Raw genomic sequence first — 27441 nt, 5'->3', positions numbered from 1 at the left:
GTGAGTTATGGCTATGCTGTGTATTTTTTCTTTCTTTCTTTCATCTCTTCACTCAAAATGATCTCTTTAGGTATTTTGCTGGCAGATGCTGAAGGTACAAGTGTACCCAGCTCTCCAGAGATGGGAAATTCTTTGCAAGGTCCTTAAGGCATCTCAGATTTGCAAAGCCCCTCCCCACATCAGAAATGTACATGGAAGGATCAAGTAGGAAGAGGAACAAGCAAGAGACAGGGAAGGGTAATTTAACCCAGTGATGCTCAATACTCTGTACATGAGAGTTACCAAGGATCCTTAAATCCAGATGACTAGGCCACCACACCCCCCAAAATACTGATGGATTAGCTCTGGAACTGGGACCCAGGGGTTTATCTTTCAACAAGTGCCCCCAAAGATTCAGACACATAACCCTCTGTGGAATCCCCAACTGGGCCAGCTCCTCCTGAATTCTTTTTTTAAATTATTTTTTATTTTTTATTTTTTTGCTGTACTGGGGATCGAACTCAGGACCTTGTGATTACGAGGCAAGCACTCTACCAGCTGAGCTATCTCCCCAGCCCTCCTCCTGAATTCTTGTCCTCTTATTTTATTAGCAATTCATTGCAGGAACATTGAATCTAAACTTACAGAGATATAAAACTATCTGCACAAATCCCCAAAGGGTTAGGTTTAGAATTCCTTTAAATAGAAAGCCCCATGGTATGTTCCCATATTTATTAATAAGACCTTAAGTGATATTTGAGAAGAAGGCTCAGAGAGACTCAAGGTTAGCTTTAGAATAAGGGAAAAAAGATGAAGATGTCCTGAGTAGTTCCAGTATATGTCAATATCAAAAAACATTTCTAGTTTCAGAGGAAACATTATTCAAAGTGAGAGGCACATACAGATAAACTGGTGGCAGAGTTTAGAAATAGTCTCTACAGGGTGGACATAAAACCAGAACAGTTTTTCTTGTTCGTTTGTTTTTTGCTTTTTGCTATCAGAAACCTTGCCTCTAGAATACTGTGAAAATTGCACTATAGATGGGGGGCAGTGGTAAAAGGGGTAGAAATTAGTGATGGGCCCTTAATTTTTCTGCTAAATGAGCAGGCAGAGAGCTTGGAGCCTCAGTTAGCAGAAGTTCTCCTGGTTATGCTATTCTAATTTACTACTGCCAGCAACATCCTGTTACAAGTGCCAAGATGCATCCTAGTTAGTGGATTTGGCTTATGCTTCTTTAGTGGTGTGCTGGTAAATGCTTAACGACTGCTTCTGGGGTAGAGGGAATCCTAGTGTAGACCATTTGCTGATTTCCATGGTATGAATATTTTCACCATAGCCAGTTTAAAGTTGCCACCATGAGATCTCTGAATAAAATGCTGGGAAAAATGTGCACATTCAGCTCTCATGAGCTGGTATGAATGAAACTGAAAATAGAAACATGCATATACATACTTGGAAAGTTCTTCCATTTCTTCTTCATAAAGCCTCCTTCGTTCCTTGAGTTCTTCTGGAAGGAATTTAGCTATTAGCTCTTCCATTATTACATTTTTGCTGTATTTTCTTGATGCCAAGCACTATATGGGGAACAAAGCAATTTGATATTATTCAGTCATCAGAAAAACACAAAGGACTTCTGATACAATCAGCAGAATAGCCAAGTGACTCACATATTGGAGGAATTTGGACCCACATTTTAGCAGCTGACACTCTCATAATATATATATATATATTCTCTGGATATCAGAATTTATTTTAAAAATATGCAAATGATTACCTTTATAATTAGAAAAAACAGGAAAAAGCCTGCAATAAAGTTTTAAAAATCTCATAGCTTTCCCAAAACAGGAACACTAGGATTATGCTCTTGCCAAAAAAAAAAAAAGGAAAACTCTTCCTCTTTTGTTTTTCTGATTATTGTGCTTATAACCTCACAGAAATGGTCTCCATCTGGGATGTGCTAAAAGTCAGTAGTCAAAAGCAATGTTCACTGAACCTTTCCTTCCCTTCCCTGACCTGTCCCTATTCCAACCCAATGCTTGGCTTCTGGATATTGACAATTCTGTACATGTTGTTCTAACTTTAGTTAAGAAACACATACACAGATGGCTAATTACTGGTGATTTTATTCATCTATTTGCCTTTTTAATATAAAATCTAGGTATCACTGAAATTATAAGCCATAATTTCAGAACCAAACTCAAGCTCAATTGTCACTATTATTCTCCTTCAAAATAACCCTTACCACATGCATATCTAGGGATCTGAAAGCAGTGGGTATTTAATGCTGTGACCCAAACAATAGATGTTAAAACACCTAAATTGCTTGCTGTGGAAGCTACCCCTACAGACCCAGCAGGGGGAGCTACTTAGTATACAACTGTCCGCTTAAAGGACAGTTTGCTTCTTTCCCTGTATGGGCAGTATCTTTTCTGCATTGAAAATGATTGGGATATTTATCCCTGTGTAAATTGGTATAAGCGTAATTCTGTGTGACTATACAGAGAAAGATGAGAATATCTCATAGCCCTTGAGTCTGAGACTACACAGCATCTGCCTCCTGGGTGCCTTATCAGTCACCAACATTGCACGGCTATAGGAGAACCAACTGTGTTGTCCAGTCCTAGTGTGTGGGGAAAAGCAGAGACTCAGGAGGTAGCCAATCCAAGAAGGAGATAACCGCTCTGCTGCTGCCAAAACAAAAACCCAGGAAGAGCACATCCTAAAATGTTTACAGTGGTTTTATTTAGGTGCTGAGCATATGGGTAGATTTTTCTTCTTTCTGCTTACCTGAATTTTGTAGTGTTATCACAACACAGATGTATTGTTTAAGGACCATGGATTTATCATCGCCTACAATCAGGCCAGCAAATCCCATTCCATTATCTAGGGAACAGCATGACTTTGACCCTCCCCTGACCCCCAATACATGTCCTCGAGGCTGCCCTTGATGATTATTTCACTCTGTTCCTTTAGTGTAAATTTTGGAGTTTGGAAAAAGCACAACATGGACTTACATTAACCTAGAGATAATCTTCCATCTCTAGTTTCAACTCAGGAATGACAGGGGTCAAGGAACATTAATACTGATTATAAAATGTACCCATAATCCCTGATGGAAGGAAAACAAAACAGATTCCTGGATCTTCTTTTGCTAAAGGAAAATTCCATCAGGTCCACTTGAAAAATAAAAGTAGAAGTTTGTGTAGTTAATTTTAGAGAACTTGGAAGCCCAGGACTTTTCAAGGAGCAAGATGTCTGCTAATAAGTATAGTGAGTCCTGAGAGGTTAGATAAGGACCACAATGAAGGTTTAGAGGTTTTTTCCAGTGACCTGGGAGCTGATCTCTTCAAAGAACAGAAGAAAAATTGATGCTAAGAGGACATCAGAGCTATCTGGTGCAAGCCCAGAGAAGACAAAAGATTCACCAAAGATTACAGTGTATCAGGTACCATGATGGGATTAGAACCAGGATCCATGTTCATCATCTATTTAATACTTTTGTTTCCAGTACAAATTAATTTAATTTCCTGAAGAACTTTGTGAAGAGGGGAGGGGTGGCTAGAAGACAGCAGAAACAGATAGATGGTCTGAAAGGGTATTTTGCTCTAGCACAGTGCAGTAGCTGGGGATCCAATGGAACACCAAGTATACCCAATTACAAATAAGCTAATCCACCCAAGAAAGAAATATTGGTTTACCTGTGAAAGACCATCTTTGCACAATGGACACTTTGCGTTGTGATCTAGGCATCTTTCAAGGCATTTTAAACAGAAGGTGTGCCCACAAGGTGTTGTGACTGGCTCATAGAATAATCTGAAATTTAAGAATCAAAATTTAAGAAAATCAACATGTGATAAAAGACAGGGCACTCATGGTTCAGGTTTAATTGGCAAAGTATATGTGAGTAGGATACCTTTTGCTTTTAATCACTGCTATTGTTGCACTTCAGGAAAGCATTTGCTTCTAATTTCTGAGACAGATTTAAAACAATGCATATATTAAAGTTTAGAGTATAGCTAGATTGTTTTGGAACATTGGTTTTAGTCTATCTCTTCAGGATAGACTAGATTGAACTAGATTTTTTTCCTCTGTCTGGTTCAAGAAAAATAGAGATTAGTGCCTAGAGTGTCTGAATAGATTCCATTCTAAAGATGTTAGCCAACTTGTTCATCTGAGTATACGTAAACATACATACAGACACACACACACTTAAAAACTTTACTCCATATTACCATGGAGAAAACTTGATTTGTTTGCTCACACTGATTCCTTTTTTTCACCTAAGCAACCTTTATTGCCTGAAGGATCTTGAAATTGCATCTCTAACAAACATAACAGTCTTTCAGATGGATGGATAATTTTCCAAGGGTTAATACAGTAATACGTAATATTATTGTGCATACTGATATAGATAAATATGGATATACATTGACATATACACACATATATGCATATTTGTAGGTACATAAATTATTCTTCAATTAGATTCATAAATTATACTTCAATTATATTCTATTTCAATTGCTTTGGGAGGGCAAAATATTTTCAAAGCAATCTGGGGATCCTTTATTAAAGCTATCCTGTACCTCCAGAGATTCATGGATTTACTTTGTATAAAGAAAGGCTCACCTGCAGCAGGACCAGTAGGTGGGAGCCGCTGATGATGACGATTAAGAAGTGGGGCTCACACTCATCAAGAGGATGAGCACAGAAAGAAGGGAGAGCCGATTACAGCCTATTTTGACCTCTCAAGAGTGTTCAGTAGAGAGGAGGAGACTGGTGGCTGCACAGCTCCCTCGTGTGGCCAGGAGGTGCATCAGTGTGGCCTGCACTGCCAGGCTGAGCACAAGAATCAAAATATCAGAGGTAAAAAGTACTTGAGAAGAAATGGAACCCACCAACTTGAATGAAACGCAGGTCCAGTGGGGATAGAGTCACTTGTCTAAGTATACACAGTGGACTGCTGACAGATGAAAAGTCTCTCCAACTTCCATTTCCTTCCATGTGCCTTTTCTATTAGACAATGATTCTCAACCACTGATGTGCATCAGAATCACCTGGGGAACTTTTTCTTTAAATAACCTTACTGATGCATAATTAAAATATAATAAACTGAACAGACTTTAAGCATATGATCTGATAAGTTTTGATGTATGCACACATTTATGAATACATCACCACAAACAAGACAATGAATATACCCATTACTTCCAAATGTTTCGTACTGGCCCTTCCCACACCAACACCCCCATCATCTGAGGAGCTTTTAAAGAGTCCAGAAGCCCAGTACTATATCTAAGAAATACAGATTGGTAGGCCCAAAGTCCAGGTCAGGTGTCAGGACTCTTTTAAAGCCCCCTGGGTGGTTTTAATGTGCAACCAAGGTTGAGAATCACTGTACTATACAATCCTACTAAGCTCTGTAGAGGTGAACTTTCTGTATTGGTCTTTGAGCATAATTATCAGAGTCAACTGTGGAGCTTTAAATACATACATGTGGCAAAGCTTCACTGGTAAAGTTCCAGATTCAGCAGCTCAAGGGGAGGGAGCAATTTGATATTTTTAACAAGCCCATGAAGGTCTGAAGTAGGAGAGAGACTTTTCACATATTCACTTTTTGTACATTTTGAATTTTACCATTCTGTTTCAAAAGTAGTTAATTTGTCTAACGGAATTAATATTTTATTAAATTGGCCAAAAAAGTAACATTAAATATCAAAAATGCCTTTATAGTAAGAGTTTCTAACTGGCACACTAAGGTAAGAAGAAAAAGTATGCAAATTAGAGAGGAAGAAAATAAATCTGTCATTACTCACCAATGGTATGATGATGAATAACAAATTTAGAACACATAAAAACATCTACAGAATGATTGTTGGAATGAATAGAATTAGTGATGTTGCTGGGTAAGTATACTTACACCCAGTTGTATTTATATATATTCACAATAAACATTAGAAAATAATTTCTCAGCAAAAGTGAGGCACTAAGCAATTCAGTGAAACCCTGTCTCTAAATAAAACACAAAACAGGGCTGGGGATGTGGCTCAGTGGTTGAGTGCCCCTAAGTTCAATCCCCTGTACCCACCCCCAAAAAAGAAAGAAAATAATTTCTTCAAAGATGACATTTACAACTGCTTTAAAAAAACAAGTACCCAGGAATAAATCTGATAAAAGTTGTGCGTCCTCTATTGGAAAATGCTATAAATACCTCATTGAAAGAAAGGAAAGAAGACCTAAAAAGTTCCAATAAAAATCCCAATGGGTGATTTCATTTGTTTGTTTTGTGGAACTTGATGAGTTGATTTCTAAACTTAATGAGGAAATGCAAAGGGCCAAGAGCCAATACACATCTGAAGAGCAACAATGTGGGAGGACTTGCTCTACCAGACATCAGAAATTATAAAGCCGTGGTGATTAAAACAGTATATGACTAGTACAAGGGGAAACAGACCCATGGAATAGAATAGAAAGCCCAGGAATAGACCCAGACATGGATTCTTGACTTATGACAAATGTGGCACTTCAAAGCAGGGGAAGGAGTAGGAGTGGGGGCAGGATTTTAAATATATAAATAGCATTCTCAATAAATATTCTAAATTGGCTATACACACATGCATATACATGTGAAAATGAAATTGGACCACCTCTCACATCATATGCAAAAATCAATTCCATGTAGGCTGTAAAAATAAATGTGGAAAGCAAAACAATACATCTTTCAGAAGACAAGAGAATATGAACCAAGGTAAACATGTCTTAAGACATGAAGAAACACTAACTATAATGAAAAGATTGATAATTTTGAGTATGTCAAAATTAAGAACTTGGATGTTCATAAAAAGTTGTTGCTAAGAGAGCTAACATGCAAGCAACATACTAGGTGAAAGTATTTGCAACACATATAGATTAACAAGACTTGAATCTAGAATATAGCTAGAGCTCTTGCCAGTCAGTAAGAAAAGGAGAGAGAACCCAATAAAAAATAGGCATACATTGGTACATACAAAAACAGTGTTCATAAGTAATATTGTCAATAATATCTCCAAACTAGAACCAACACCAAGCATTTATCTGTAATACAATTAATAAAGATACTATACAACAATGGACATGACTGCTTCATGTACATGCAACAACATGGATAAATCTTAATAGCAAGTAAAAGAAGCCAGGATGAAAATATATTCTGGATAATTCCGTTTATATAAGTGCTTAAAATTAGGCAAAACTAGATTATACTATTTGAAAATGCATACATGGGTGGTAAACTATAAAGAGAAACAAGATAGAATAAGTCAAAATTGTAGTCTTAGGGCAGGGAATGAGCGTAGTCCTGACTGGAAAGTGGAATATGGATAGCTTCTGGGGTTCTGGCAATGTCTTATTTCTAAAGAGTTACATGAGCACCCTATTTACAATATTTTGTTAAGAAAATACATTTATATTTTATGTACTTTGTATATTTCACAATCCACAATGTGTTTTGAAAGTGTGATGTGCAGGCTGATTTGGGAACCACAGCTGTGATCAAACTACCAGACAGTCAAACCAGAATAGCTCATTTCCTCAGTAACTTGAATTCTGTGCATCTGAATACTTTTATACATTATCTGTTGATGCTAATAATGAAAGTGACTGATGAATCTGTATCTACAACCTTTATAAAAAACTATTTTTCCTGAGAATTTCACAATTGGGCCTGTTGATCATTTAAGAATGCAATCCATATAAATTAATAAAGACATAGCTTGCTAATTAATTGCAATAAATACTGACAATGAGCAGATGAATGAAACATACACCAAAGGACAAAGCAATTTCCTAGTAAGACCCTCAATTAAAATACCCCTCAATGAGAAGTAACAAGCACAACTGTGGCCATGGATGCCCCACAATTATTGCTTTCAAATAAGTCAAGGTTTATATGCTGAGAACATATCACTTTTCTATACTCATTTCACCTTTATAGTCAGTCCTACTCTGCTACTCTGCACAGGCTAAGTGACTGGGAACAAAATTTCTCTTGCTATATTTCTGGGTTTGTACACAACTTTTTTCATATAAAATAACTTTTTATATTAATAGGTGGTAATCATGATTAGTTCCATTTTACTACTGAAGAAACTGAAACTCAGGCAGGTTAAATAATCTGCCCAAGGTCACACAGCAAGCTGGTAAGCAGAAAGACTGGGATGTGAACTCAGATCTGACTCCTCAGACAATCTTCCTTCTCCACTCTATGACAAACAGAACTATATGTATTTTTACATCTCAAAGGGACATCACATACCTACATACACTCATATACACACTTTTCTCCCTCCCTGACTCTCCAGCCTGTCCCTACTCTCTAGAAAGAAAAAGAGAAACAAAGATTCTTATGTCTACAGATAGAGATGTATACTAGAATTGCTCTCCCATTTATCTACCACTGATTTACAAATGCCTTCCTGCATGCTCCCCACTGAGGACTGCAGTTTTAAGAACCCAAGATAGAAAATGATCTCGATTTGGCATTTATAAATCAGGGTAGGGCCAGATTTTCTCACAAGAAAGCACTTTACATTGTCACAGTGATAGAGTAAACAATAGTAATAATAAATACTTTCAGTTAGATATCAGCCCGGATTAAATGTTTGGCTTGTCTGAAAATAGCTATCTTTTCCCACCAGTTACATCCTTGCATTGTGTTCTTTTTCTATCGAATGAGAGCAAAGAGGGAAGGAGAAGGAGGGGGAGGGAGGCAGAGGGAGAGAAAAAGGAGAATGAAGTGACTCCTCAACATCCAGTGACTTGGATAGCTAAAACTAGGTTAAATATAAAGCTTCTTTCGATTGACAAAGAGGTCACTGGGTCATTAGGTAACTGGTTTAAGTATCAAACATTCTTACTTCATATCTCAAAATACACTAATTACCCTAAAGGTGCTGCTTCACAGAAGCCCCAGAGTTGAACCTCAAGGTCTGGGATATTCCTTCCCAGTAATCTCAAAAGAGGCTTTTCAGCCACTAACGGTTGTGGGGCAGAGTTCGGAGGTGTTGGAGTTTTGGGGCAACTGAGTTCAACAGAGCTCTACTAATTCATTAAGGGGAGACTCGGATGTCTCATTAATGTACCCTCCAGTTACTGTCCCATTCTTTCCGCCATTTTCCTATGAAACTTAACCTACTCCTGATTTTCTCTCTAGAATCAAAATACAGGCATTAGTGGTCTAACTTGTCTTTCTACCAATATACAATCATGGAACTGGATGCCATTCTAGAAACTTGCACAGGTGGTATATATGTCTAATTTCATGATCCAGAAGATTGTTTGAGGCTATTTCTAGTATCCTTCTGCAAAAACACATGAAGGTAGTAACAGAACCTAATAGTAATTGAAACAACAGTAAAAAGATGAAAAACACTAAAGAGAGGTGGAAACAGGAACTTTTTCAAGATTGAAAGAATCTTAGCTAACTATGCATATGAAATGTTGGCAGACCTCTGCCAACATTTGAGGTCTAACTTAGAGACAACTCTTGAAAGAGGAACTGCATCCTTCCCATGGAGGGGTGCAGTTTTAAGAACCTCAAGATGGAAAATGACCTCAATTTCACAGGTTTCTTACCACCATAAAACAGTGAGTGTCTGCCTATACCTTAGTAGCTGACACAACAACTACTCAAGGCAAGGGCTTTGGGGTTGAAGTTTCTACTTAGAACAGGAGAACATGATAAGGGAAATAATGGCTTTTAAACTCAGAGTGTGCAATCTCAAAGTGTTTCTCATCCTTTTGGTGTTTATATCTTGGACCAAATTTCTAACCCTCCTTCAAAACTCCCTGTTGAGATCAGGGGCAAACAAGATGAAAGGGAGAAAGCAGAGGAAGAGGAACAAAAGAACTTTAACCTCGGGTTTCTTAGTCCACAGAGAAAACACAAACAGGATGGGTCTGTATATTTAACTTCATGTCGCCTGGATGTTGGAGGGAGTGTTAAGGAGGGCAAGTACAACAAAGACCTGTTCCCTCTGAGTGAGCTAAATCAAGTCTACTCCACAGCTCACACCATGGGTTTGAGACCACAGTGGTGATAGCCACAGGGGCCATTTCTCTGCTTTGGAAGCAGCATTTCTGTATCTCCTACCTTGGCTTTGGCATAATCCACCTGCCACGCTGTTGTGAGGGGGAGGAAGTGGTGAAAGGGAGCTGCCTATGTAGCCCATCCACTCCATCTAAACAAACTCCTGACAATATACACAAAACTTGCTGTGATTACTTCTACATTCCACCTGCTGAACAGTTCATTATGAGGAGAAAATCTCACTACCAAAGTTTTATTTATTTATCCATTCATTCATTCTTTTTTTTTTTTTTTTTTTTGCAATGCCAAGGGTTGAACCCAGGGCCTCGTGCATGCTAGGCAAGCACTCTACCACTGAGCTATACTGTAGCTCCAATTAAAAATTTTCTTAAGAGAAAGAAAGAGACAACATTTCAGGTAATAGATGCCTTATTCACACAAGAAAAGTCGTTCAGAATGCAAATGCATGTGATTGACAGGAGAGGCATATGTACCTATAAAGGGCAGGAAAACACATGAGGAGTCTCTGTCAGTGGGGGCTCTTCTTGATACCTCTTCTCTTGTATCAGTCATCTTTAAAAAAGGTTTTGTGTAAATATCCCCCTTCAATGCTCTTTTGGAAAACAGACATGTCTCAAACCAAAAGCTATGGACCTTTGTCCTGGAAACATGCACACACACATGTGCACAAACATAACTCTTACATACAACTTTAGTGAATTCATAGATCTGTTAGAACCCATAAACAGAACCTCCTCAGGAGTCTGTGGTCCTAACACTAAGAACCTCTGGTCTAGAAGGAAAAAAATAGCTAGCATTTAATGAGTACTTACTATATGCCAGCCACTATTTTATGTATTAAGTAGGTTTTCTCAATTAATCATGACAACTCCATGGGATTGTTACTACTGTTCTCTATTTTACTGATGAAAAAACAGTGACAGAGAATGTCACATGCCAGGGAAAAGTATGTAAGTGGATAAAACCAGGATTCAAACCCTGGCTTTGGAGCCCCTTTTCTTAGCCTCTAAACTACAGCTGTGAAATGAAATAAATGAGAGTAATTTTCAAAAGTCATATGTGATTACATAGACTGAGATCACAGCATCTTTCTATTTTTTCATATGGAGGAGGGGAGCAAGTGGATAATTTACCTCTCCAGGGATCTGAGAAAGTAGAGATGATGTGGTACTAATTGGAGGGGTGCTTGGCCGAGTATTTCGTATCTGCTAACTACTGCTAACTACTGGCACAGCATAAAACACAAGCTAGTTAGGCCCTCTACCTGGCTTCCAAAGAATAGGCATGTGGCATTGACATTAACCCTTGAGTTTTGAGTTCTTGATCTAATAATAATAATTAGTTCCTGGGTCACAAACTTAAATACCACAGGGGCCAGGAAAATAATGCAAATAAGGTAGTGGGGGTAGTGAAGATCATGAAACAACTGGAAAGTGTATATTCTGTCTCAAGATAATCATATTTAACAAAACAATCCCCATGAGATGGGCTGGGGTTGTGGCTCAGTGGTAGAGCGCTTGCCTAGCATGCATGAGGCACTGGATTCAATCCCCAGCATCACATAAAAACACTAAATAAACAAAATAAAGGTATTGTGTCCATTTACAACTAAAAATACTAAAAAGTAACAAACACCTTGAGAGACAAACAAAAGATATATTCAACCTACAGGCCATCAGTTTGTGACCTCTGAGTAGGTTATTCCCTTTCCACTCTTCAGGTATTTCCAAATTAGGAGTCAAGGATGTAGGGAAAGCAATCTATAAACAGGGGACACAAGCTGCCCCATATGACAATGCTATGATTTCCATTTCATTATAATCATGCCCTTATGTGCTAACCAACCAAGCAGTAGGTCACTAGAAGAAAGGTCCAGATATCAGAGAGGAGGAACAATCAGGCAGTAAGTGATAGTATACATCACCTACCTCATACACAGGGAGCATTCAAGGTCAGATGCGTCAAAAGATGCAAGTGGAACATTGACAGCAGTTTTGGCCCCCTGGTCAGTGGAAGGATCTATGAGGTAGAAAGCAATAAGTCAGAACTGGACCAAACTTGTTTTCATGAACAGTACTTTTGAGACCAAAAAAGAAAAAAATCATGTTTATATTTGCCACTGTCACCATCTCCCTGAGAGTTCTTAGTCGCTGCCTGAGCCATTGCAAATGGGATGCCCTGAAACGGGTGCTCAGAAGTCAACATTAGCTCTCATAAAAAGAGAAGTGCAAGTTGGAAGCTACCCAGGAGCCCTGGAGACTTTATTTAAATGCAACAAGCACCTAACTCAACTGCAGCAGCAGCCATGGGATAAGCCAGGCCTTGAAGCTGGGGCTGAATCTTGGCACTGCCAACTTCTTTTGAAAAGATAGCAAGCTGCAGCTGCTGCTTCTCAGATGCTATCTGGGGGAACAAAATTTGATAACGCCTGCTCACACTTCTATCCTACATTCCTGGAACAGGGATGGGGGTGGGGAGAGGTTGACCTGGAAGGAGTTGTGCTGTGGTCAAGGGCCTGGGATGTCACTGCTTGATACTTTGCTTGACTTTATGCCTTGGCTTTCCATGATAATTATCAGTAAGCACTTAGCATGTACTAGGCCCCCTGTGTGATCTCACAGAAACGTCACAAAAAACCTGAGTTCGCACAGCTGGTAAGTGTCAGAGCTGGGCCACCTACCCAGAGCCCAAGGGGCCCCCAAAATGGACGTTAACGTGCATGTATCAGTGAGCCCAAGCATTTCCTCCAATCTACTTTCTCCCTGGGTAGAGTCAGTACCTTGCTTGGAGACTTTATTAGGCACCTCTGAGTCTTCCTGGGGTTCAATTTGGCAATGTTTCCTTTTCTTTTCTTGGCATTTGCCTGTCTTGACAGAAGCAGCATCTGGAGAAGCAGCATCCCACGTTTCCTCCTCTTCCTCATCTTTCATGTTGTCTTGTTGACCATCCTCCTTTATGTTAGCTGTATTCATCACACTACTGGCATCTCCCCTGGCTACTGCTTCCTCTTGACTTGAACAATGTGGGAGCTCTGGATTTTCCTAGATGAACAAAGAGCCAAATATCAGAATCTATTTAGGACCAAAAATGTCCTCCGATATTCTCACCCAGAGAGGACAAAGAGAAAACTACAAAGCCCTGATCCTCACACCTGATCACTTAATGGACACATAGCTCAACTGAGGGACAGTCATAGGCTTCCTCCACTTCCTACCCACACAGCATCTGTGACAAAGACATGTGCAGCTTGAGTGGAGTTAGGAAACTTCCTTAGTGCAGGAGGAAAGGAATGTAGGAGAAGTGGCCCCCTGGGCAGTAGTTAAGGGGGAGGGGATGCACGGGAGCCCCACTTCTTTATCCTACCCAAATCTCTCCCTAGTAACCATTTTAGAAAACCAAGGCATGCAGTAAGAGTATATCTTGTCACTCAGTACTTCCTCTCACCCTCACTGCCATTCATAGCCATCTGCAACCCCCAAAACCAGCTCCAAAAGGACATTTGATAAGGCTTTGGCCCAGTTCTGCTCATGCCATGTTCAAAGTTCCTGAGCTCTTTGTACTAATCAAATGAACAAGGGATACCCGAGTAAAAAGTCTGCAAAAGAGACAAAATCATTTAGCAAAATCGTCAATCTGATCTTTCAATTTTTTTTGGTCCTGGAGAGGTATATCTGAAAATGGATCTAGAAATAAATCATATGACAACATATTTATGCAGATTTACCTGGAGAACCTTTCTGTAATCTAAATCCGTAGTCCACAAGTCAAAATGCCCATCTTCTTGTTCCCCTCCAACCCCTACCAAAAATTGGTAGACACATAAAAAGGGGGAACACACAGATGTGAAGAAATAAGGTGAGGAGAAAAAGGATATGGGCTTCCTTATTGTCTAACCTGGGGAGTTTAGGTTTTCCAGCATTACAGCAATACTACAACCCTGACTTTCCATGAGCCCAAGACAATGTCTACACAGGTGTGTCCTGCCTTGCACAGCAAAGTCTGGGTGGAAATACAATCTGTGTTCCTTAGTCAGCTCGTGTTGGAAAGCTAGGGGTTCTATTTCTCTTCATTTCAGATTGAGCTGCAAGTAGAAGTACCTTTAGGCACACGTGCTTAGTATTAGCATTCCCAATCATGTTCTAATGGTCACTGGGGGCTCTCTGAGTTCAGGAAATACTCCAAGCTCTGCTTTTTTTTTTTTTAAAGTCAGTTACACCTGCATTTTATTCCTTCTCCAGAGCAAGGACAGTGAGTGAGAAAATGGGAGTGACCAGGGTTTAATACAAGTGAAGAATATTGGACACACATGGAGGGAAAACTGATCCCAAATGTGCCCAGGTATTCAGTACTAAACTTTGCCTTTAAGAGTCTTGATGCCTGAGCTCCAGCGCTGCTCAATTTTCTCTTCTAGGAAAGCCAGTGACTGGAGCCCATCTTTCTAGGTTCTGTTCCCTTATTTTTAAAGGAAGGCACAGATACTCATCATCCTCCCAAGAACTTCAACTCAGTCATCTTCCCAAATCTCTTTGTTCTTCTCTGCTACAAATATGTATTGGGAGCCTACTGATATTGTAAGTTATAGTGCAGGAATATGAAATTACCTCCATTTAGGGATCAAATAGAGTTGTCCTTGCACAAGGATCTCAGCTGGTGCTCAAAGGCCAGTAGCTTGAACAAACAAAAAGCAGGCAAGGAGGGGCAGTTAAGCCCTCTTCCCAGACTCTGTCCCAAAGCTGAAGCCAATATGCCCACCCTGATTGTATGGTTCCAGGGGAAGTGGGCCAATCCCTTTGTACTTGTATCAAATCTCTCTCTTGGCTGGATCTGACCAAGAACTAAAAAAATAAATGTGATAAGTAAACAAACTTTGGGACCATGACTGAAATTCACAGCTGTATCTTTAAGAAGCAAAATTCTTAGCAAAGGACACAGCCACTACTGAGTTCATTTCTTCTTTCTCAGGAACCAAAATAGGAGAGGTAGGGCACACTCCCCATGTTTGCCCACAAAACAGCCAAATGAAGCATCACGAACGAGCTGGGCGAGTTGAATTTTACCTGTGACAACTTGGGTAGATTATTTCTGGTGCCTTCAGTAGCCATTGACTCTACGTGTTCCTTTAATCTAGGGTGAGGTGCCAACAGCTTCAGGATATCGGGAGAATGTTCCTGAGAATCCCCCGGGAATGATGGTGAAAAGAAACTAAGGAGAAGCTGTGACATAAAACAGAAGACTTCACTACTTAAGTATCTACAGGTGCTCAGGTGAAGGGGGAGGGAGTGAAGGGGACAGGGAGCACAACCTTCAGGGCAAAACTACAGGGAGGAAGCCCTGGACCAGTATCCCTGGACACACGAGGACAGGAGTCCTCACTTTAGTGTGCATCAGAAGCAACTGAGAAGCTAATGAAAAGGTCAGATTCCTAGTTCGCACTCCTGTCTTCCCCAGGTCTGAAGTGTGGCCCAGGAACCTGAATTTCAAGAAGGCACTACAGATGCCTCTGTTACTTAGCCAAGATTAAGAGCCACTCCTTTGGTGCTATCATTCTGCAGAAATATCTACAGTGTGATTTAAAAAAAAAAAAAAAACATCTGGGAGGAAAGAGAGAGACAGGTCAAGTCAGGGAAGAAATCTCAGTTGGAGAACCTGGAGTCACATCTATAACACCTCCATGGGTAGAAATCTACGACTGTCTCCTAGGTTCCTTGCTGTTTCTTTTCTCTTTCTACCCATCTTTCTTCCCTCTCCCCTCCCTGTCACCCCTGGGTCTTTAATCCCTTCAGAGCTAGGGGCCTGAGCCGTGAAATGTTAGAAAAGCAGAACCCAAATTTCCTCCTTCTTCCTCTAGCTACTCTCTTATTCTGACCTTCACTTTCCAGAAAATGTCAGCTTAAGTTCAAGAATCCAGGGCAGGCATGTTCCAGTCCATTGATGGTTTTCACTGCAATTAGATACACTGGGAGAGTAGAGGGAGAAGAACCAGAAGGGACTGGGAATCAAAGATGTTCATTCACATGCAACCTGCACCATTGGCTGTCCACATTCTTGCTTCTATTCTCTCCTGTGCCAGCAGCTCTTACAAATATGTGCTATGATACATATGTGTGTGTGTGTGTGTGTGTGTGTGTGTGTGTGTGTGTGTATAATTCGTACACACATATTATGGAATATGTAACACAAGGAGAGCAGGTCACTGGTATTCTAAAACAAACTCAAATGTTTACCACCTTGCTGCCCCTGGAGTGTTTAGAGACCCATTAGAGGATGTCTCACACCCTTATTCAGGCTCCATAGGATATTAATAGATAAGTGAATTTGAAGAACACCAAAGTCCAATTTGATTTATTCTCTTGCTGGTCCCCAGCAGTTTCTTCATGATGTTCCTTCAGAGACTAGCACTTACCATGAAGCCAAATCATGCTCGTCCATCAAAGCTCAGCTCAAGTGCTGCCATTACTCCCATCTCTCTGATCTCTCCTGTCCCTTCATGCTCTCTCTTGCACCATGGTATAACATCTTAAACTACAGCATCTTATGTTGCCCTGGAATTGTGTCACAGATAGGAGTCTGTATTTTTTTCAGTCAGAGGTTGGCTTCTGGAGGGCCCAATAAATACTCATCACACTAGATGGAATTTAATTAAGGTAACTATTCATTCCAGTGCCCAAGGAGAATCCTAGCACACAGGCCCAGAGTACTAAGGCAGACCCCTATGTTTCCTTCCAGCTCTGGAAAACCCACTCTCCAGGTGTAAGTTGGCAAAGGAGTGAGATAGAGAGGTTCTCAAAGTACCCAGTGCTATAAATGTCAGCTGTCAGAGGCCTCTCCTCCATAAAAGCCAATGTTGGCCCTCAGAAGCCCTACTGAGTGGTCCAACAAGACCAACCTACTTCTGAGGCAGTCTCCCTGGAATTCTCCCAAAAGAACATGATGTTCTTCAGTGTCAGCCACACAGCATCCCAAGGCACAAGGATAAAAGGGCAGAGGGTGGCAAGAGGGAAAAGGAAGCCAAGGGAGGAGATCAAAGGAAACAAGGCAGAAATGACAGCGGCAGTTCCCTTCCCTTTGCTACCTAAGATCTCTCTCTAGGCCTTCTCAATGGCTTTGGAAAACAAAAGTTGTCAACTCTCAGTGAGAATAGTATTATAATTCCACATAAGTGAAAATCAATTCCACTCAGTTTCAGCCTTAGGAAGGGGGTCAAGAAGGAAAGAAAAAAGAATCTTAGCTAAAAAGAAATGCAGAACTGTGACTTCTAAGGCAGCTTACTAATGTCAAATGAATATGGCCCATTTTTGTCAAACGTTTAGCCTTGAAACTGAGACAATCCAGTAAATAAGCAGAGCTGATGCCTCTCAGTGTTTGTAAATGGCTGCCATAGCCTTGTCACATTCAGTGGACATTCACCTCTAAATTCTCACGCTGGCTTCACAACTGAATAGCACTCACTCAGGCACATGCTCACTTTTATTGTCTGGCATTCATATTAACAAATATAAGATTAAGTTCCTTGAGGACCAATGCTGTGGATTAAACCTCTTTGGGTTTCTAGAGCTTTGCTCAATGCCTTACCTCTCATCCAATTAGACAGGTGTCAAAATGACAGCTGGTCCATAAAAGCAAACTGGAGAGAGAGATCAGTCCAACTGATGGTACTAGAACCTCTCTGGCCAACACCCAGTTAGACAAACAGAGATAAAGAAACTATTCCTCTTGAGTTCAAGACCTGCCTCTTCTGTCTCTGCATACTCCATCCCTAAAGTCAAAGCTCTTCTAATTGCCTTTGTCTATCCCAGAAATGGAGAGTTCCATTGCTACTCTAGACCCAGCCCCACCAGCAAGTGCTAAGACTCTGCACATGTCCTCCTGGGACAGCAAGATGTTGAAGTTGCTAAAAGGGTAGGCTTTGGAAGCAGACCAAGTTGCTTCTGAATGTTTCCCCAACAATTACTAGCTGGGTGACCTCAGGAAAGAAACCAAGCCTCAGATTCCACATCTGTCTCATCACAAGGGGATAAATAACAGTGCCTACCCTCATAGGAAAGCTGTGGGGATTCAATTACATCTTCTAGATAGAGGGCCTAGCAGTGCCTGATGCATAGGAAATGTTCAAGAAATGTTAGTACTCACACTGTGGACTACACTTAATATTTGAGGAAGGTTCCACAACTTGGAGTAATTCGTCCTGACCCATGCTCCTCTCAAGAAAACCTTGTTTACATACCCAAACCAGGTCAAAGCAACAACTCAGATGGGAAATTCTCCTTTAGGGGCAGAAAATCCAGAGCCCAGCTTCCACCAAGTTTAACATTTTTGCTAAAATTGTCTTTCTGGAGACTTCAGACACCAGACCTATCTTTTATTCAGTTTCTTCATCCACTGGTTTGCCAAACCACAAAGGGATAGAAGCACTTGTAGACTTGTGGCGAGTAGTGGGCAGGGCACAGGAGAGCAGAGACTACCACTGACTTAGTGTCAAACCTCCAAGCCAGTTAGACACCAGAAGAGTAAATTGCAGAACAATAAACAACAAAGTCCATGAATCTTCAATCACGCTCTCAGTATTTCATATAATTTTTGGGGGGGATGTGCCAGAGATTGAACCCAGGGACCCTTAAACACTGAGCCACATCCCCAGCCCTTCTTTATATTTTATTTTGGGACAGGGACTCAAGTTGCTCAGGGTCTCTCTAAATTGCTGAGGCTGGCTTTGAACTCACAATCCTCCTGCCTCAGCCTCCTGAGTCTCTGGGATTACAGGCCTGTGCCACTGCACCTGGCTTCATATAAATTTTTATAGGAATCACATTCTTCTAGGACCCAAGAATTGGAATGGCTATTTGGATCATTATAATGGCCTCTGACTTGCGTTTGTGAGATGGTTTGTTTAATTTCTAACAAAGAAGATGACGGTTGGAGTTTTCCTTCCCAGGAGCTGGCTATCCTGTGTGGCTGGTGAAACTGTAATTCAGTCACAGAAAAGTTCCACAAGTGCAGGCAGCTCCACACCTCGGATCTCTCTTCAACAGCCAGAACCTCCTCAGTCAGCCCCCATTCCCAGGTTAGCATATTTGGTTTAATTTGGTTTTATATCCCACCAACAATCCAGATCCTGAGTTAAAGAAACATTTCTCGCAGACTCCTACAAAAATGCAGAAAGTTCCCAATCTGATCATCCACACTAGGAAAATTTTTTCTGGGCAATCAATTGGCACTCGTGTTTCCCTCCTGTCCAATAAACTCAAAGAACCACATCCTCATAACCCCAGGAGTAGAGAGAGCAGCGTGCTCATTCCCCGCCCTAGAGAACACAAGAGTGGTGGGGGTGGACTCCACAGCTGGATCTGATATACTTCCACTTCCAACTCACCCTTTGGGCTTCAGATCTTGCTCTCTTGTTCTTTCCATCTAGGGATACGCAGTAGAGAAACTCTCTCAGTGCTTCCTCCACCTTGCCTAGGGTGGCTAAGGCTTGTGCTTTTCTGAAGTGTGCCTGAAAGAATACATTATCAATCAATACCATCCTTTTGGTTTCGATAGGTATACCTTAGCATTCGTTACCATCCTATGGATATTGGTAGGTATACACTGGCATTCAATAACCCATAGCAGACTGCTACTACTATTCATAACAATTGCTGGATACTTACTGAGCAGTCACTATTGTGTGAAGTTTTTTTTTTTTTTTGTGGTGTTGGGGATTGAACCCACGGCTTTGTACACGCAAGACAGGCACTCTACCAACTGAGCTACATTCCCAGACCTTGTGTGAAGTTTTAAAAGAACTTTTTTTTTTTTTACTTTACCCATATAACTTAGGCAACCTTTCTGAACCCCATTTTAAAAAAGACAAAACTGAGTGCCAGGAAACTGACCTGCCCAAAGTAACACAGATGGAAATTGTGGAATCAAGGTTTGAACCTGGAACTGACTATACCAAAGTCCATATTCTTAACTGGTGTGCCACACTACCTGCTCTCTGTCCCACCACTGTGTAAGGTATCACCATAGTCGGAACCCCCATTTGACCACATATTAGGCCAGTTTTCAGGACCTTTTCTGATAAGCCTTCCTTTTAACAAAACTGTCAGGCAGAAACCTAGTTGACAGTAGGGGCTTGAGTGAGCTCCTAGACTTTATGATCATTTTTCAGAAGAGGTCCAAAAGAAGGGTCATGACCTTTCCAAGACGTCAAAGTTCACTAGTGGCAACACCGGAATCAAAATGGTGGTCTCTGGATTCCCAGAATGCTCTTCCCCACAAAGTGGACTGCCCCCCAGAGGGCTAAACAATGGCTGAGTCCATGTTTTTGCTCCTGGGACTCAGCTGGTTTCTACTTCTTCACAACATCTTTTAAAAATATAAAGAAGTTTTAGGGCTTCTCAGGGTCCAAGTCCAAGTGCTCTGGGAGAGATTCTCTAGAGAAAGCAGAGGAGCAACCTGGGGAAGAAGGAGGAAGAAGAAAAAAGGAGGGGAGAGAGCTGCTTTTTCTTTGTGTCTTGGGAGAGTGAAAGAAATGGTCCTCCCAGCTTGTCTTCTAACCTGCTTCCACTAGTGACAGGAGCTGGCAGGAAGCTACCTTCTTCAGCAGTGGCCCCTACTCCCAAAGAGCTTGGGACATCTCCTCATCACCCCACCTCCTCTGGGCCTAACCATGGCTCATATTGGATGCTGATGTCCTCTCCTGTTGCTCTTCTCTACTATGCTTACCAGAGGCCTTCTGAAGAAAGGGTCGTATGACACTGTAGGGACAGCTAGGGGGTAGGTGTTAAGATATTGGACAGGCCTCATGCTAATCAACCAAGTAGCAACTCATATATTCCACCTGCTCAGGGCAGCCAACTCAACCCACTGCAAGTTGTGCCACCTGCAGGGTGTATTGAATACCACTGGGTCCTGGCTGGCTGGCTGGAATGGACCTAAAAGGTAAGCCCCCTCCCCTGGGGCACTTTACATGGAAATGGTAGGAAATAAGCAAATTAGGATGTGAGGCGGTTTTGAATTATATGCCTCAGTTCTTTCAACCCTCAAGACTATAGAGTTCTCTCATCACTGGCTTCCCCTTTATGCCACAACTATGGGGAAATGAAACTACTGCTTAATACTTGTATCAATGATTCCTTCATTAGGGAAGTCGCTTTTCCCATTTCATCCAAAATGTGCTTCTCTTTTTCCCCTTTGTTTTGGTACCAGGGGAATTTAAGCACATCCCAAGTCCTTTTTATTTTTTTTTTTTTTGAGACAGGGTCTCACTAAGTTGCTAAGGCTGGTCTTGAACTTGTAATCCCCCTGCCTCAGTCTCAAGTCATGGTGATTATAAGTGTGCACCAACATGCTTGACCAAAATGTGCTTCTTGACCCTGCTTTCCACCATGATTATCAAGGCCTTTAACCCTATGTCCTAGGCTTATGGTGGGAGTGGGAAAAGCTGTCAACAGAGTCCTCTTACTCCCAGGCAGCTACCTGACTTCTACCACTAGGAGGACTGAAACCCCCCATGGAAGGTTCTTTCAGTTAATAAACTGCTGACTTGTAGTAAACTGTAAATATGTCCTTGGGAAAGAGAACATACTGACCCATTCATGATAACTTTCTTATGAATGAACATGAGATTCACCCTAAGAACATGAGATTCATTAATAGTAACAGCAGAGTATACAGATTCACAATGTTCCTAGATTCAAAAGACATTCTGATAATCCAACATTTTCATAAGCTTGACACCAAAATTCATTAGGTGACAAAACTAGACCTAAACAGATATAAAGTGCTTTAAAGTATTTGTCCTACTTAAGTTTGAACTTTCATGCAATTTGCTGCAGAGATAGTATGTTTAATTAGTGTGATTGGGACTCTGTCCAGAGCTCACTGAGGATATTACCTAATACCTGATCTTTCCACAATCTGGATTCTGAACACATCTTGTCCCATGAGATTCAGATAAGGCATGACAGCCCCAGACTTGGATAAACTGGTTTCCCAATCCTGGGGTTGTTCAGAGAGAGCACTACACCAAAACACAGCAAGTTTTCTAGCTTGCAGAATGTTCTGTTGGCCATGCTCACCTTTGATCGTTACGCACCCCTATGAGGCAATCCCAGCAGATAACAATAGCTTTCTTTTTACAAATAAGGACATTCAGGGTTCAGAGAGTGAAGTCATTTCCCCATGGTCACTTAGCTTACAGTAGTAGAGCCCAAACTCAAATATAATCTTCTAAACAAAATATTGACATGTGGTAGAGGTTGGTCCTGAGGCCAGGCAGAGATACAGAAAGTGACACTTTGTATCCTGACATTCCAGGAGATTCTTAGCCTGTCTTTCTTTCCACCCCTCCCATGTGGGGAAAATTTTGGGGTGCAAGCAGGTTGATCTACTAGTTAAGAATTCAAAATGGCACAACCAATGTGTGAGTGTGAGAACCTCCTCAAAGAAAACTAAGTTCCTGAGAAGCCTATCAGGAGAAGTTCAGGAGGGCCAGATCAGCAATATTTCTCTCACCCTCCTCTTTCTACTGTCCCTAGAAAATGAGGAAGATGATGATAGTGGTGGGGGTGATAGAAAATTTATATAATGCTACATGCCAGGCATTCTTCTAAGCATCTTCCCTACATCAGCTCACATATAACTCACAACAGTCCTATTTAGTAGGTGCTTTGAATATCTGTGTTTTACGGATGGGGATATGAGGCACAGAGAGGTTAAGTAATTTGCCCAAGGCCACACAGTAATATTAGCAGAGCTGAGACATAAACCCAGGCTGTCTGGCTCCCAATTCTATATTGTGGAGATTCTCAAAGCCCAGACTGCTCTGCAGGTCACCAATTGAAAACAGAATTAGAGAAGAATCCAGTTCCCTTGGAGACTTGAATCACCCTTTGCCAAAGGATGCTCTCTCACCCTCAGATCCTTTGGAAACCTTTCTCCCTATTCTGCTTGAGCTTTAGTGCCCCTACCCCCAGGGAGGTAGTCCTTCCTCATGATTCCTGTCTATAGTTCAACCCCTTTCCATCCTTCCAGTTCCATACTCACCTTAAAACCCATTGGGCGGAGCTTACATGCTATTTCTGCATCATGCAGTGCATCCTCATGAGACTCCAAAGTGAAATAAATTTGAGAACGGTTGCTGTAGAGCAAATGATCATTTGGAGCTGCCAAAATGAGAAAAAAGGCCCTCATTAATGGCTCCAGCACAAACATATTAGAAGTCTTGTATGAGGGTGAATCTTGAACAAATGACAAGTTATCTAGAATTTTTCTACTGGGAATCCAAAGGGTTAAGTTCCATTTTCAGTCCTAATATCTTCCTGCTTTTGACATATCCCCAGTCACTCTGTGTCAGAACTTCCCCAATTGCAAAGAAGTAATTTTCACCCCCCTTTCTCAAGCTGTTCTTTAGAGGCTTTGAGATGTTTATGTTGCATTAGAAACTTTGACCTAGAGGAAACCCTCTTTCATGGCTACACATAATAAGTGCCTGACAACCTGGCTTCTGAATGAGGTATCATCAACAAGGGATCAAGCCAGGGAGAAAAGGGGGATGGGCCAGATGTGACTCCTATCCTGACCTTCAACAAGACTAGTTCATGTCATTCTTCTAAGTGGGATGACTGATGACTGACACTAGCAATATCTCTGACTTCAAAGCCCAGCATATGTGAAGCTTCCATGGAGAAAAATGAAAATGCATTTATAAGATCCTTCCTCTCATTACAAATGGTCAAATGTGAGTGAACCTGGGCAAGGCTTCTGGAAATAAGGTGAAGCTGACTCTTACCAGTGCTCTGAATCACTCGATGCCAGGGCTGAACAGGCCTTTGGAGATCATCTGACTCAAAAAACCCATTCTTCAGATGTGGGAAATCAAGACCAGAGAGGAAGGCAATGCTCAAGGTCACACACTCAGCTGGACAGAGTCATGGCTAACTGACTGTACTTTAAAACTTCAAAGCTGGGGTGGGGGCAGGGTTCCTTTTTCTGTAGGCAAGTTCAGTATTTAGAATAATGAGACACTGGACATCTCCAGAACAAAGATAATCTCTGTAGAGGAGGCCTGTTTTCCTCTTAGAAGGGTGAAGGGGGCCTTGAAATTTTTGCCCTGACTGCTCTGAGGGAATTAGCAAAGGTATAGGGAAGGACCTCCAAGGGAAAGTGGTAGCAACAGTGGAGAAGAGCGGGGAAAGGGGCTTTCCTTCTGGCCCCTGAGGGAGAAGCTGAAAGGAATGGCATCTCCCTGGGAGATATGTATTTGACTCATCTCCGCCTGTTTCATTCGTTTTGCCCAGTTCTTCCCCAGCTCTGGACTCCAACTTCTGCTACTGGCAACAGACTTTATGGGTTTTCTCAGAGGTGTGCTGAGGGTTTGCCTGGATGCCCATTACATGCCCTTATTGCATTAGCAAAGAGTTTACAGTCTTTTCTGTTCCTTGTCTTGGGAAGCATATGCCAGCCTAGCGGCGGCACACAACCCCTTACATGGACACAGACTTGCATTGTGTGTTGGGGGCAGGGATTTCCCTCTCTCTGGACCACCAGCTTTCCACGCTCAGTCCTTGTTCCTTTCCCTGCCCCAATTACCTGTTGCTTGCTTTAGTGGAGATTCAACACGTGGAGACTCCAGTCCACTGCCTCCTCCACCCATCGGAGTCGTGCCCAGGGCATCCTCGGATCCTAGAGCCCTGTCTACCTTGCCTCCTCCCCGACATGCTTCGCCAGGCACCGCGCCCCGCCGGCAGAACTGCTGGCAGCCTGCCCGAGCTAGGCAATACCGGCCAGCGGCTCGGCGGTCACTTCCTGGGTCCACACGCGGGGAATCGGCATCAGGGGAGCAAAGCACGTCCCTGAGAGAACTCGGGTGCCCTAGTCCAGCCAGAGGTGTGGGACTGCCACGTTGTCCTGGAAGCTCCAAAGCCCACCCAACCTCCTCAGGCAGCAACAGAAAGCGGGACGGAGGCGTGCCTCTTCGTAGCCTGCCCCTGTTTCCCTGGGGATCCCCAAGCAGTAGCCTGGACCCGCCGCCCTCTGCGCTGGTGCGGTTAAGGGGTTCGAGGTGCGGGCTCAGGCTGCTGGCTGGCGGCGACCGCGGCCGCGGAGCGGGGGGGGGGGGTGTGCGCGTCTATTTCAGCCAAGGATCGTGTGATAGGAAGCGGTGACAATGAGTCACAGGGCAGCGGGGCGCGAGCGCTCCCCCTCCCCCCGCACACGCTCGCGGGATGGTTTCCGAGGCGAGCGTGGCCCACTTCGGTTACCTCAGCCGTTACACAATCCCGCCCGCCCGCGCGGAGGAGGGGCCGCCCGGCCCGGGCCGCTCGCGGCCCTTATGCAACCAGTGCTCTCCTGACCTAATTCCAGGCCAGACCCACCCCACAGGGAGCCGCGGCCCCGGAAGGGACAACTCCCAGAGGCGGGAGCCGCAGACGCAGGCGCCGACCCGACTTCTCCGGCTGACAGGAGCAGGGAGGACCTGGCGCGAGTGTGGGAAGGGTGCGAAGTTCCCCTCCTGGCAGGGAAGGTGCGGCAGGTGTAAGAAGGAGCCCAGGAGTGCAGAGGGAGAGGGAGAAGGCGAGAGAGAAATAGAGACGGTGACACTGAGCAAGACAGAAACCGATTGACAAAGATCCAAAGAGACGAGAGACACAGAAATACAAAAGCTAACAGGAGACACACACACACACAAAGGCAAAAAGCAACAGACAGAAGCACAGCTAAAGAAAGCTAAAAGAATTTTTAAAAGTCCAGAAATCTCCATTCTCCACCCCGGCAGCCGTCCATCCCATTGTCCCCGGCACGCTCCTCTGCCCTGGTCCTTCCCCCATCTCCCTGCTGGGTTCGTTCTCCCGCCCCCTCGCGTCGTGACCAAGCCCTCGCCCTCGCCCTCGCCCGGGCCCCGGCGGCGCGGTGGACTCACCCAGCCTAACTGCCTCATTGTACTTCAGCAGAGCCGCCTCCACCTGGCGCTCGCGGTACAGCCGGTTGCCCTCGTGCCGGAGTTTCGATGCCCGTGCTGGGCCCGGGAACAACTTGCCCAGGAGGCCGCTCAGCACCACGTTGACCCGTAGCGGCGACGGCGCCTGCTGCCCGGCCCGCCGGGCCCCGCGCGCCCGTCCAGAGGCCACCATCAACGTGGAGAGCTTGACCCCGCACAGTGCACAGCGCCGATCGGCTGCCCGCCCACGTTCCAGACACAGTTTACAAAAGGTGTGGCCGCACGACAAGGACACGGGGTCCGACAGAAATCCATGACACTTCCGGCACTTAAAGCCATCCCACACTTCGGTGGCCGTGGCCGCCCCTGCCTCTTCCGCTGCCACAGGGCAGCTTGTCGCGCTACTCGCCGAGGGCGCAGGTAACAGTACCTCGTCTTGCGGGATGCTCTTGGCCAGGCAGCGCGCCAGCTGCTCCAGCTGCTCCGCCACCAGCAGCTGCCGCTCGGAGAGCTGTCTGTACACCTCGAGAGCTTCCCGGAGGCGCCCCCCTGACGCCAAGGCATCCGCCTGTGTGAGCAGGACTTTGCACTCCGGGAGCGTCGAGTTCCTTGGGGGCTGCTCTTGCTCTGGCTCCTGCGTCGGTAGAGGTTCAGGGCACTCTGTAGCCTCCTCCGGGTGGGGACCGGTGTCTACTCCGGCAGCTGATGCTGCCCGCTCCACCGGCTCCGCCAGCTCTAAGTTGCTGCTGCCCAGCTCGGCGGGCAAGCTCAACATCTGTTCACTCTGAAATGAATCCATACGGAGAAGGACCGCGCTGGGAAGAGGCGTCTAGGGACCGGGAACACGGAGCAAGGAGTGACGCCTGGAAAGAACTGGGACTGCCACCGCCGCGGTGCCACCACGCACCGGCCCCTGCCGCTCCTCTGTGAGCTCCATGCCGGCCGCCCCGCGCCGCCTAATAACTGTCTTGTCTCAGCAAAGTGTTATATAAAACGGCACCACGTGACTCACCACCACGCTGCTCATTGGCCGGCAGCGGGGAAATTGTTACAAAACCAGACAGTTTTGTAACAGTGTTGCGCTTGCTTCTTTTGGCTTCGCTTTTCTTGGCTTCTTTTTGAGGTTGTTTGTGTTTACACTCTGCCTAATTTCCCACTTGCAACTTGGCTTCTTTTTGGAAGGGGGAGAGGAACCAAACTTCTTCTCTCAAGCTTCTCCATCTTCAAACCCCACCCTATCCCACCTCCAAACTGGCCAGCAAACAGGTCCCCTCTGCCAGGTGCTCACTACCGCCCGCCCCCGCCCGGTCCCTTCGTAGAAAGCAGGTACCTCCAGGCGCGGTCCTCGGGGTCTTCTAGGACTGGAAAATTCTCCCTCCTGGGGCAACGGCTGCTGTCTCTGAAGTTACGTGGGTGGGGAGGCGAATCAGCGAAGCCCCTCTCGTCCCCA

The 27441-nt window shown here is 43.6% G+C and overlaps 1 protein-coding gene across 2 annotated transcripts in view; it reads right to left on the bottom strand.

Moving 5' to 3' along the window:
* The window catches only part of Lonrf3 (LON peptidase N-terminal domain and ring finger 3), a 38067-nt gene extending 11016 nt beyond the window's left edge, over nucleotides 1-27051 (bottom strand). Inside the window, exons 1-8 of one of the 2 annotated variants that reach the window (XM_047535733.1) lie at nucleotides 25974-27051; nucleotides 23099-23217; nucleotides 19437-19559; nucleotides 15124-15279; nucleotides 12846-13107; nucleotides 11995-12085; nucleotides 3678-3792; nucleotides 1432-1553 (exon numbers count right to left, since the gene is read on the bottom strand). In XM_047535733.1, coding sequence (XP_047391689.1) covers nucleotides 1432-1553; nucleotides 3678-3792; nucleotides 11995-12085; nucleotides 12846-13107; nucleotides 15124-15279; nucleotides 19437-19559; nucleotides 23099-23217; nucleotides 25974-26790 — 1805 coding nt within the window. In that variant the 5' untranslated portion in view covers nucleotides 26791-27051. The remainder of the gene's footprint in view (nucleotides 1-1431; nucleotides 1554-3677; nucleotides 3793-11994; nucleotides 12086-12845; nucleotides 13108-15123; nucleotides 15280-19436; nucleotides 19560-23098; nucleotides 23218-25973) is intronic. The other variant, XM_047535732.1, reaches the window with a different exon arrangement.
* Nucleotides 27052-27441: the final 390 nt, after the last annotated feature.

The sequence above is a fragment of the Sciurus carolinensis genome, chromosome X, assembly GCF_902686445.1.
Source record: "Sciurus carolinensis chromosome X, mSciCar1.2, whole genome shotgun sequence".
Taxonomy (NCBI): Eukaryota; Metazoa; Chordata; class Mammalia; order Rodentia; family Sciuridae; genus Sciurus; species Sciurus carolinensis.
This window is presented reverse-complemented; position numbering and strand designations above follow the sequence as displayed.